The sequence below is a fragment of the Pyrus communis genome, chromosome 7 (genome assembly GCF_963583255.1).
Source record: "Pyrus communis chromosome 7, drPyrComm1.1, whole genome shotgun sequence".
In the NCBI taxonomy this organism is placed as follows: Eukaryota; Viridiplantae; Streptophyta; class Magnoliopsida; order Rosales; family Rosaceae; genus Pyrus; species Pyrus communis.
The window spans coordinates 15,253,778-15,265,062 of record NC_084809.1 but is presented as its reverse complement, the minus strand read 5'-3'; the positions used below and the strand labels follow the sequence as shown (position 1 = coordinate 15,265,062).

Here is an 11,285-nt window from a genome sequence, read left to right as displayed (position 1 = left end):
GTACCGTTAGATTAGAAGGTTCATATTTACACTTCTAAGACGTCTCATTCAATAATTAAAAGGATTAAGTATCTAAAGTTCTCCAACTTTTTTGTATCATTTTAAGTTAGTCTCATTCTTTTTAAATATTCTAAATAAGTACCCAACCTATTGAAATTGTCACATCTGTTAAGCCCCAATTAAATTTCTGTTCAATTAAATACGACTTACTTTGTCTCCAATATCAATAAAAAGTCCTTTTAGAAAAAGAAAAAAAAAAAAAAACATCAATAAAAGGTCATGGAACCATGACTTCCACCAAGTAACCGTCACCATCACCCTCTCAAGTCATCACCTCCAGACCACGCATAACCACAAACTCCACCTTACAACTCGAGTCACCAAAATCGAGAAGAAGGTCATGTAGGTTGCTGAAATGATATAAACTACCATGATGTGGCCACCACTATCTTCACCGCCCTCAAAGAAGAACTAGACGCTTTACTAGCTGAAAATGGGCGAATGAGGAAATCACATGAGTAGAAACAAGTTCCTTGAAACCCTATTTGAATTTTTAACTCTCTTCTTTGTTAGGAGATTTTCCGATCTTGATTTTTGTTAGGTTGGGTACTTGTTTGAAATGTTTAAAAAAGTTGAGACCAATTTAAAATGACAGTAAAAGATTATAGGGTTTTAGGTACTTAATCTTAAATAAAATATACCTTAATTAAGGCTTAAGATGGCAAGAGAATATATATCTTAAGATCCACGAGAAACACATTTGATAAAACAAATTAGAGCCGTCCGATCATGCTACCCTTGAAACCAATATTGCGACACCACCCAAAATCCCAAAATAATATAAAAGGCTCCACTACTTTCCTTCTTAAAGATGCCAAAACTAAAACAAAGACACCAATCACCAAAAGATTATACGCAAAAAAAAAATTAAATATACACCGCACACATGTATGCGGTGGATGCTAAAGTGGAGTTCCAACACAAAGAAATTCAAGATTATGCGTTGAGTACTTTGTGATGAGAGAGATTTGATAAGGTTAGAGTAATTTCCTTCTTCTTTTCTTTCATTTTGTGTTAGGAAATGTTGTCATGTCATGCGAAGTAGAATGGCCAGTGGAAAATGGAAGAGATTCTGATGTGTAACTGCGGATATATCCCTTATGTCCCGCGAAACAGCGTTAATTAGCAGAGCTCAGAGAATTCAGCAGATTGATCCCAGCTGAGCTGACACATATCAGTTCAAGCTTTGCTTGTTTTTTCATATCTGGGTCGTGCAGTCAAGGACCCATTTATGCATGCACAGAGTTTCATTTTATTTACATAATATCTGTATAGAATTGCATGCAATCACTTGAAGGTTAGGGCTCTTGACTGAGAGTTTTGAGAGTTCGGGCCAGAGGGATATTGAAAGCAAGGGGATTGGGGGATTTCAGGATTTTCTTTACTAAGGGTAACGGAGCTCACTTAATGTTGTTAATCGTGGATTCACTCACTCACTCAGCCAGGCAAAATATTTGATCTCAAATATTTGTTTTAGAAGGAGGAGTCACGCACCTAACGAAATCTGAGATTAAAAGAGGAGATCACACAATCAGAGAAGTGAAGAGAAACAATGAACTTTGATTCAGTCAAATATTATGAATGCAAAATATTTACTGCTATTATTAATTTTGCATTTGTAGAAATTAATAGCATATGTACATGCACATCATAGATGCATAAATCTGTTGTTGTATATAAGTGTCGATATCGATGTTACGCCAATATCGGAATATCTTAGGCAACCTATTTAGGTGAAATAAAACCACTTTAAAAAATGATAAGTCGCCAACAGTATCATAATTGTTGCCATGCTATCACAAAGTGAATACATAAATAATACACACACACACACATTCATGAGCCTAGACTTCTAACTTTCTCCCAAGTCTAACAGTAATTTTTGCTTTCTGCAGAACTTTGTACACGAACCAGGTTTTCAGTTTGAACCATGAGTTTTTGTTAGAATGTTTGTTCTGTTTAATTCTTGGGTTTGAGGAGGAATTGTTGGAGTTCAGAAGCATCAGATGGATTGGAGAAAATCAAACTGGTGGAGGCTGAGGTTGATTGAAGTGGTTTTCCTTCTTGTGGCTGTAGTATTTGTCTCGGCACAAGAAAGTTCTCAGCAACAATCTTCAAGTCAGAATCATGCAGAAAAGGTTGAACCTAATTACTTAATCAGAGTGTCCAAATTGCTTTCACATCTCGATGGAGCGGTTTACAAGCATGACTGGCCTGTAAGTCCTATTTTCACTAAGCATGTTGGATATTTTGTCTTAATGTTGTGAATCTAGATCAATCGTATGGAAGTGAACTGTTTGGCTGGTGAGAAACTTTTTCTGAAGAATGATTGCAATGTGAAACTATGACCTTTACATATATGTATACTTTTTACCTTCCTCTGTTTCTTCAATAAACAGTCACCTTTCTTTTTATTATTAATAATAGATTTTAGAAAGTATGGCACTCTAGATATATAGTTCTTATGAAACAATTTTGTACTGCTAGTAGTAATTGAAATCTGGTGATAGGACATGCGATTTGGATGGAAAATTGTGGTTGGTACGTTTATTGGATTCCTTGGGGCAGCATTTGGGAGCGTGGGAGGTGTTGGAGGGGGTGGTTTTTTTGTTCCGATGCTCACCCTGATTATCGGCTTTGATCAGAAATCATCAACAGCGATATCAAAATGTAAGTACTTTCATCACAGTTTTTTTATGTTTACTTTGTACCAAAGCCTCAAACTCTCATAAACTTGTACACTAGTTTCATAATATAAATACATGGAAATTTTGCCTTGTTATTTACCTTTCACCCGAATGCACTTTCACGTCTTTCTATTTGGTTGGTCAGGTATGATCACGGGGGGAGCAGCAGCAACTGTCTTGTACAATTTAAGGCTAAGGCATCCCACACTTGAGTTGCCCCTCATGGACTATGATATAGCGCTTCTGTTCCAACCAATGTTGGTGTTAGGGATCAGCATTGGAGTTTCTTTGAATGTTGTACTTTCCGAATGGATGATCACCATCTTACTAATTATTGTTCTCTTAGGTAAAACTTCTCTTAACTGCAGCATATCTTCCCAATTCGTGAAATGTAATTAGTTCCATCAACACCAATGCTCTCCTTTTCAATTCTTTTTGCAGGCACATCAACTAAATCATTCTTCAAAGGTGTCGAGACGTGGAAGAAAGAAACTGCAACGAAAAAGGTGGCGTTTAAGCTTTTCGTGTTTTCTATGTTGGTTGTGCATTCTGCATTGTATTAATCCATATCTAACACTGCACCTTATTTCATTTCCTTTAGAATTCACTGGAGGCTTCCAAACGCTTGCAATTGAAAGGTAAGTTGATCAACCATTTCTTCACTTCCTGTTATATGTTCCTTTTCTGCTGCCTAACATGCTCGTTAATTAGACATTGCCAGTGAAGACATTGAAGGCAGAAATAATCATGGAGGCACTGACAACGGCATACCAGAAGTTAAGGAGACTAAAAGAAAAGTGGTTAGAATTTTAATGCTAATACAGCCTAAACTTTTTTGCATGGTTAATATTAGGAACTAACTTCTGTGACATTTTCCAGGTTTCTGTTCTTCGTAACGTTTACTGGAAGCAACTTGGAGTTATTTTTGCTGTCTGGATCATAATACTTGGATTGCAGATTGGCAAGGTTTTTATCTAGTAGCTTTTGATTTGCACTTTCCCTTCACTTAATTATATGCATTAATTAAGAAATACAATTGATGGGAAAATAATTTGTTGTCACAGAATTATGTGGCAAAATGTTCAGTGGCATATTGGATATTAGATTTCTTACAGGTACATTCCATGCTCCCTGCAGTGAACAAACAGTATTCTTCCGATCTGATTGTGAACTAAGAACCTCACAGCGGGAACTTTTTTCTTCCTTTCTTTTGTTCAGATTCCTGTGACGGTTGGAGTGACTTCGTATGAGGCAGTTAAAGTGTACAAAGGGCAGAGGGTAATTTCATCCAGGGGAGAAGCAGGTGCAAAATGGAGAGTGCATAATCTTGTTTCTTATTGTTTCTTTGGCATAATAGCTGGATTGATTGGTGGATTGCTTGGTCTCGGTGGAGGTTTTATTATGGGTCCTCTCTTTTTGGAGATGGGAGTTCCTCCTCAGGTACATTTCATACTTCATTTATTTTTAGCACTATGAACATTGCAAGTCGAAAAATCGACAGCATCGACAAAATATTGATACTTTATTTATGTCATATATCAATACTATTTAGTACTGTTTGTTATCGATATAACGGAACCACTTGTTATTAGATACCTTACAATCCTTATTTCATGTAAATGCAGGTAGCAAGTGCAACAAGCACCTTCATCATGTTATTCTCGTCATCCATGTCTGTCGTAGAATACGACCTCCTAAAGCGATTTCCAATTCCCTACGGTAAATTTCTCAGCCATTGCAGTTTATGTTCGTAAAATGATGACTACATGTGTTTAGTTAGAAGGCAGTTTCTATCTTCAAATAAATCATAAATGTCGGGTTCTTTTGTAACAATTCTTCAACTTTCAGCTCTCTATTTCACTGCTGTGGCTATCGGCTCTGCGATCATAGGGCAACATGTGGTAGGGAAGGTGATTAAGGCAATAGGAAGAGCATCCTTGATCATCTTCATTCTTGCTTTCACAATTTTTGTGAGCGCACTGACGTTAGGTATGTTAATGTGCCCCAGTTTCATGTGCTCTCCACTTTCACGTATGCAGCCACTTTTTTCATGGATTTTTTGTTAATCATCATATGGCTAATTTTTTAATTCTAAACAGGTGGGGTTGGCATAGCAAATTTGGTCAAAAAGATTGAGCATAAGGAGTACTTGGGTTTTCAGAGGATGTGTACTCATAAATCCTAACCCCTAAAACTCTTCATTACCTTAACTTCGAGAGCATTAAAAATTCTTCACACTTCTAATCATATACAAGATATTAATATTACTGTTCTCCAAAGTGCATATACCAAATTCAAATTTCGATTTCCTGCTTTGATTTTATAAATTGTGGGTTAACCAAACCAAACCGCTTATAATATTGTGGATGACCACCATAATGTCCATAACCTCTCATCTTATTGTTTTATAACCAATACTCTATTATTGTAAGTCTACAAAAAGATGCTTATCAAAGATAAATGATACAAGTTTGGAGAACGTCTTTCTATTGTCTTTCTCTACTCTACTTCTCATTTCTCTTTACCATTTTTCATTAGTTTTTGTTGGAGGACATTTTGCTTCCCCTAGTTCATTTGCATCCTCAAAAGAATTAGCATGAGAAAGCAGAGCAGGATTAAGTAAATAGTGACTTGCCTAAGCGATGTATGGTAGGAAAGCTAGAAATTTATCAATTTAGCATGAGAGAAAACTTGTGTGGTTGCATGGTTTTGAGGGATGGATAATCTGGTTTTCATAAGGGTTTGAGGATACCTATGTCGGCTAAGGAAACTCAAAGGAAATCTAAAGGACCCTAAAAACCCAGAAAAGTGATTTCTCTAAGGATGCAAGACTGCCTACACTTACAGAAGGATTTCCCTGCTTGGTGCGATACATATAGAATTCTCCCTTGTCTCTCTCTTTATCCTACATTCTGATGTGCTTCTGCGTTCAATGCCTTTTATTGAGTTAATTCTTCCCTTTTACAGGTGGAGGGTAGCTTTCCTGGGTTTCACTAGGGAATCAATTGATTTTCCCATTTCCTCTTGCTTTGGCTAAGTCTTCCTCTCTATTTTCCTCAGCACAACTACAACTTTTCTTTTAGTGTATCATTGATGAATGTCGTTGCCCTCGTGATGGTTGCATCGTGCCCTCCGTTCAGATTGCCTTCTTCCCTAGTCAACCTTCCATAAGCGCCTCTTCTGGCAACGTGCCTTTTTGTTTTCTTTCATCGTTCTTCTGCGTGAGCTAGGAAGAGAAATATTCTATATATACTAAAGCTCAGCGGATTGGCACTGTTCATTAACAGTGCCGTTCCGGTTTCGTCCCTCATTTTCTTCATGGTTTTTCGGCTTTAGTGGGATTATGCAGTAAATTGTCCATTTTACCCTTCATGATACGTGCTGCGCGTGCGTGGATATCGGCTTATCTAGGGAAGATGCTGGAAGCATCTTCCATTTCTCTATTTCCTCTCCTTTTCTTCTCTCTGCTTTTCCGTCTCTCTTTGTGTTTGTCTGTGTTTCTGTGTGTCTCGCTGTTTTCATCGGGATCCGATCGTTTAGAGGGGTGGTTGGACTGTTTTTTTCCCGCTAATTTCGGCGGAGGAATCGCAACGGTTTGGCTGCTTTGGTTGGTAAGAAAAATTTTCAATTGGTTGTAAAATTCGATTCATGCTAAGTGTTCTCTTTATTTTTTTTGCTGATTTGCATGTGGATCTTTTTTCTGATTTCGTTTTTGGGTGCCGCAAACCTATATCTTCCAATTTTAGGGTTTTGTTGTGGGAGTTTGCAAACGCTTTCTGGATCTGGTTTATAACTTATCTTTAAGCATTTTTTTTAAAATAATTTTTGCGTTTTAACTAAAATTGAAAGATTGCCGACGAATGGATATGGCTACGGTTATATAATTTATCTTTAACCTTTTTTTAATATTTTTTGTGTTTTAATTAAAATTTTATGCATTTTTTTAAAAATAATTTTTGCGTTTTAACTAAAATTGAAAGATTGCCGACGAATGGATATGGCTACGGTTATATAATTTATCTTTAACCTTTTTTTAATATTTTTTGTGTTTTAATTAAAATTTTAAAATTGTTGAGGAAGGGATATGGCTGCGGTTTAAGGTTTAGACTAATTAATTTTATCGTTGTTCAGGTTTTATTTGGCAAATTTTTGGGTTTGGTTGTTCTGATTATCTGTGGTTTGATTTTTGTCCGGAATTTAAAAGAAGAAAAATGGCCATGATTAACTTTTGGGTTTTCTTTGTCTATTCTGCATTTTAAAGTTTGAATTATGGATTTTTTTTGTGTTTCGGCATATGCCCTTATTGGAATTGTGTGATTTGAGAATCGTAGAAGTTAGTAGCAATTCAAAACCCGTTAAATGGGATGAGAATTAGAGTGATTTGAAATCGGCGAGCAAGGAATTGCAGGTGGTAGTGATAAGTAATGGTGAGGATAGTATGATGATAACACAAATTCGCTATTTTGCATAGTTGTGAAGATTGTTGTTTTTATTTGTTCTTCATTTTGATTTTTCATTTTTGTATTTTTGAACAGGTGGTGTTTTGGTTTTTCATTCCTTCTCATCACTTCTACAAGAGGTTAGTTTTCTTTTCTTCATTTAAAGAGTGTTTAAAGAAAAGTTGTATGTAATTGATTTTCTGCTATAATATTTTGAAATTCCTTATTTATATATATAACATGGATTGCTCAGGTTAGGTAGCAGAGGATGGAGGTGAGAAATCCAATTTGGAAAGATATGCTGAGAGGTTTACAAAACACCTTTGAAGCTGTGGGTGATGATTGTTCTGTTTAAAAGTAGGAATTTTTTAATTTTTCATGGAATCGATGTTTTGTTATGACAATTTATAATGGATTGCTTGGACAAGTACAGGGTGTTTGGGATTGAAAAGTTGGGAGAGGCCACAGATGGGTTCAGAGAGAGTAGCTTGATTAAGGGGTCTGTGTATAAAGGTTTCATTAATGGAGATTTCTATGCCATCAAGAAGATGAAGTGGAACGCGTGTGAGGAGCTCAAGATCTTATAAAAGGTATTTTCACCTTCTTCTTCTTCTTTTTTCCCTGTGTGTTTGTTTTTTAACTTTTGGGTATTTGGTAAAGCTTTCATCTTTTGCGTAGTACACCATTTGTGGACTTAATTTTGGCTGTTTGATAATTTCCTTTCCAAAATTCTGATTATGTTTATAGTTCTGTCAGTCATTACATTCTTTATAAGTACACTGAATTCACATTGTATTTCAATAAATTTTAAACGCTTTGTCTACACTCTTAAATGTTTTTACTTACAAATGTGTTGATATTTGTAATTACTGAATCAAATGATCACCATTCCATTTAGCAGAAAAAAAAAAGTCCAACATTAATTATTCTTATCATTCACAGATGTGTGTTTCTCAAGCTTTGTTCTATGCAAATTTAAATGTACTTGACACTCACTTCAGGATGATTGGCATTGATCAAATAAGGTGACCAAATTCTTATTATTGGTCATTCAATACCTTTTCTCTTTGCTAAGTTTTTTTTCACCCCTCTTAGAACTTATTAACTTTGATATGCTTCAAGTTATTCCTTGCTATAGAACCCACCTCAACTACTTTCAAAATAATCAGATGCTCTTTTACATAATTATTGAATTTTCGCAAGAAAGTGATTTATTTATTTTTATATTTAGGCAGGCGGACAAAGCAGAATGTTTTAGAGAAAGTTAGAAAGCGTCAGGTAATAATCGTGAATGTATTTTGGGTTATTCTTCTTTTCATAGGCTCAAAATGCAGTGCTTATTTTGTGGTTGATAATTTTTTTGAAAGGTATTAAGATAGCTTCTTTTGTCAAATTTTCCTTCCTTTTTGGTTAATGGTGGGAATAATACAGGTAAAAAAAAAACTGCATGTTTCAAAGGAAAAAATACACTAGCGCACACTTGGAAATATCTGGAGGTATTGGCAAATTTCACTTTGTATATAAATGCTTCACAATTCATGGAAAACCACATGACTCCTGAAAATGATAGTAGCAAATATGATGTATTGAGACTAATATTTTAATAACACGTTTCTTAGGGTGTAAGAGTTATGCCAGTATGTGTAGTTTACCTTGGGTGTACATTTGTGTTACAATACTTAAAAATAACACCTTATTTCGTGGATGAATTTATTTTTACTCTTCATTTAGGCATTGAACCTAATACAATCTTAACATATTGATAGACTAGAAGTAGATATCTGTTTTGTATTCTCCACACTTCTGTCTAACTTCTTCTTGAGTGATAGTTTAGTTAATTTCTTATTACTTTCTTGCACGTTACATATGGCTTATATGAAGTAGGAGTCTGGTGATAAGAATTATCGGGTATCTGCAATAATGAGAATGCAAAGTAATAGGTTTGTCATTTTTTATTTATATTAATTTCTTATTGTTTTGTAGATTAATAATTGTGCGACTGATTATATTTTATTGTGTTAATGTATAGCAAAATAGAGTGAGAGTGAAGAATGAATAAGGGTAAGATTTTCAAGCTATCCAAGGGCTTTAGTATAATAAAATGTCTCGACAATTTTACCTTAATTTTTCCTATTTACTTTTAAAAAAAATTTAGCCTCTCAAATCCATTTTGTGCATTAGTTTTAAATTTTTGCTTTAATCTCATTAGTTTGATTCTAATTCAATAAATTTATGTAACATACAGTTTTCTATTAGAAAAATAATTGACCTTTGAATAGAAGATGTAGTCTTGCTTGATATTACTAGACTAGCAGGTCAAAAGATCAACATTTTCCTATCTCTAATTGCTGATTCCTCTCTATTCAACAGAGTAATTCCTTTTTATTTTCAAGCCTTGAATTTTATAAACTATTACATTTTAAAAGTGTAAGTTGATGATTACATCTGTCCATTTCTTGAAAAAAATTAAATTATCAGATGATGTCTCATGATACCAACTCCCCTTACTAGGACATTATGAATCCAGTCGAATGTAACCTTCTCATTCCCTTTTCCCAACATTTAGAATAATTTTTTTTATCATGCATATTACCGTTCTTCATTCTAGATTTGATTCGTTTAGTATTAAAGCTGATGCAAGGATTAATATCTCATTGTACCACTGCAGCTATTACCACAGTTGTCACAATTGCAGAGATGCTCAAAAACAATAGATTTGCTGTTGAGAAAAGTAAGACATCTGCTTTTATTTTCTTCCTTTCAAAATGAAACAATCAAATTAATAAGTGTGGAATATCATGTTTATGACGTCTTACTTATCAAGAAAAAACTTTACATGTGCAATTATTAAAAGATATCTAATTGCGTAACAATTAGTTTTTTGGGCTAGGGTTTTCGAGTTATTTCACGATTCTCTCTCTCTCTTCTCTTTATTTTTTTTAATTACATGTAATAGTTTATGGTCAATGTGATTCCGTATCTATTTGATTAATTATATTCTTAGATTACGTAGGAAGAGTAGCAAGTAGCAATGATGATGCTTTTTAAGTCAGTTACTCTTCTTATTACAGACAAAGTCATTGGGATAATAGCCTTGCATATAACATCCTTTCAGAAGCAATCCATATGTCCATATTGGTAAGCATCGTTTTCCTATTTTTCTTTTATTATATATTTTCGAAGTGTAGTATTTTGACCAACAATTTGTTATTACAAGGGAATTAGATTTTTTATACGTAAACAATTTTTTTGAAGTGTTAATTAAAATGGTTAATTGATGGGTATTACTTACCTATGCATATTCTTGCTTAGTATTTACTATGCACATGCATATTCATGTTATACTAAGTATAATGTTCACTGTCATTCACCTAATCACCGGATATTTAACAATATTTTTTTCTTTCCATTTTTTTCTCGCTGAAGTGTTAAGCAAAAAGCAATATAAACTTAATACAAATTTGGTTTTTTCATCGTTAATCTACTCATGCTAGGGATAATTTGAGCTTTTACATTCTTTTGAACATTTTTCATATTTAACTTGCAGGATCAATGTCACTATACACTTTTCTGCAACTGTTTGTTTGTCTTTCTCCCTTCCTTTGTGTAATTTTAGTCAATTGAACCACTCTTTTTAACTTAAGATTGAACTGAACTGCAGTTAAATAAAAGTTTACATTGGTTTGATGACATTTAGGTGTTCAGTGTTAAATGCATGATTATTAGGTCCACGACCATTAGATACATGATCTTTCATATGTTTTTACTATAACATATCATAATCCCGCAGCATCGCGCGGGTAGCACTTTCTAGTCTCTTCTATTCATTAATGGATGCCCTACACTAGCTCTCACATGAACTTGAGGATTTGGATTCTAGTTTCTTTCTATCTGGGTTAGTTGGTTTGTTAAGGGAAAGGGAAACTTGGTTTGTTTTCTCCTAGAATTGCTTATGTGGGATTCAAATATTATGGGTATGGATCTTTGGTGCTCCCAAGCAGCCCAAAGGCTTTCATAATCTTGACTCTACATAGACCCGATAAATTTATGTAACTATCCACACCACAATCCAGTTGGCAAGTCCTAGTATGTGGCTTGG

General features: G+C 34.5%; 2 protein-coding genes across 9 annotated transcripts; both read left to right on the top strand.

Annotated features, from left to right (window-relative positions):
• The first annotated feature begins 870 nt into the window (after positions 1 to 870).
• On the top strand, positions 871 to 5,317 carry LOC137739689 (sulfite exporter TauE/SafE family protein 3-like). Of its 2 annotated transcripts, none has more exons than XM_068479353.1 (13): positions 871 to 1,036; positions 1,956 to 2,276; positions 2,571 to 2,730; positions 2,893 to 3,093; positions 3,189 to 3,253; positions 3,349 to 3,385; positions 3,459 to 3,547; positions 3,627 to 3,713; positions 3,812 to 3,862; positions 3,966 to 4,187; positions 4,373 to 4,466; positions 4,596 to 4,736; positions 4,847 to 5,317. In XM_068479353.1, exons 2-13 carry the CDS (start codon positions 2,067 to 2,069, stop codon positions 4,930 to 4,932), a joined length of 1,443 nt encoding a protein of 480 aa, XP_068335454.1. In that variant the 5' UTR covers positions 871 to 1,036; positions 1,956 to 2,066; the 3' UTR covers positions 4,933 to 5,317. The 2 variants fall into 2 exon arrangements, with proteins under 2 accessions (XP_068335454.1, XP_068335455.1); XM_068479354.1 differs by lacking the exon at positions 871 to 1,036 and adding an exon at positions 1,091 to 1,450.
• An 831-nt stretch (positions 5,318 to 6,148) lies between these two features.
• LOC137740182 (uncharacterized) lies at positions 6,149 to 10,844 on the top strand. 7 transcript variants are annotated; one of them, XR_011069140.1, is made up of 8 exons: positions 6,149 to 6,358; positions 7,283 to 7,326; positions 7,440 to 7,460; positions 7,620 to 7,776; positions 8,129 to 9,247; positions 9,855 to 9,917; positions 10,258 to 10,324; positions 10,734 to 10,844. XR_011069140.1 is itself a non-coding variant. In XM_068480005.1 (4 exons), the coding sequence occupies exons 1-4, from the start codon at positions 6,164 to 6,166 to the stop codon at positions 7,771 to 7,773; spliced, it is 414 nt and encodes a 137-aa protein (XP_068336106.1). In that variant the 5' UTR covers positions 6,149 to 6,163; the 3' UTR covers positions 7,774 to 8,098. The 7 variants fall into 7 exon arrangements, 1 of the variants encoding a protein (XP_068336106.1); XR_011069145.1 differs by having other exon boundaries at positions 6,184 to 6,358; positions 7,445 to 7,517; XR_011069144.1 differs by having other exon boundaries at positions 6,184 to 6,358; positions 7,445 to 7,543.
• Positions 10,845 to 11,285: the final 441 nt, after the last annotated feature.

What these genes read in the sequence shown, in the direction of transcription:
- LOC137740182 (XM_068480005.1), top strand. Translation starts at nt 6,164, where the DNA reads ATGCTGGAAGCATCTTCCATTTCTCTATTTCCTCTCCTTTTCTTCTCT. An exon ending in TCTCATCACTTCTACAAGAG is followed by an intron (nt 7,327 to 7,439) that starts GTTAGTTTTCTT and finishes TGGATTGCTCAG; the next exon opens with GTTAGGTAGCAGAGGATGGA. An exon ending in TTAGGTAGCAGAGGATGGAG is followed by an intron (nt 7,461 to 7,619) that starts GTGAGAAATCCA and finishes GGACAAGTACAG; the next exon opens with GGTGTTTGGGATTGAAAAGT.
- LOC137739689 (XM_068479353.1), top strand. Translation starts at nt 2,067, where the DNA reads ATGGATTGGAGAAAATCAAACTGGTGGAGGCTGAGGTTGATTGAAGTG. An exon ending in ATCAACAGCGATATCAAAAT is followed by an intron (nt 2,731 to 2,892) that starts GTAAGTACTTTC and finishes TTGGTTGGTCAG; the next exon opens with GTATGATCACGGGGGGAGCA. An exon ending in TTGGATTGCAGATTGGCAAG is followed by an intron (nt 3,714 to 3,811) that starts GTTTTTATCTAG and finishes TTGTTGTCACAG; the next exon opens with AATTATGTGGCAAAATGTTC.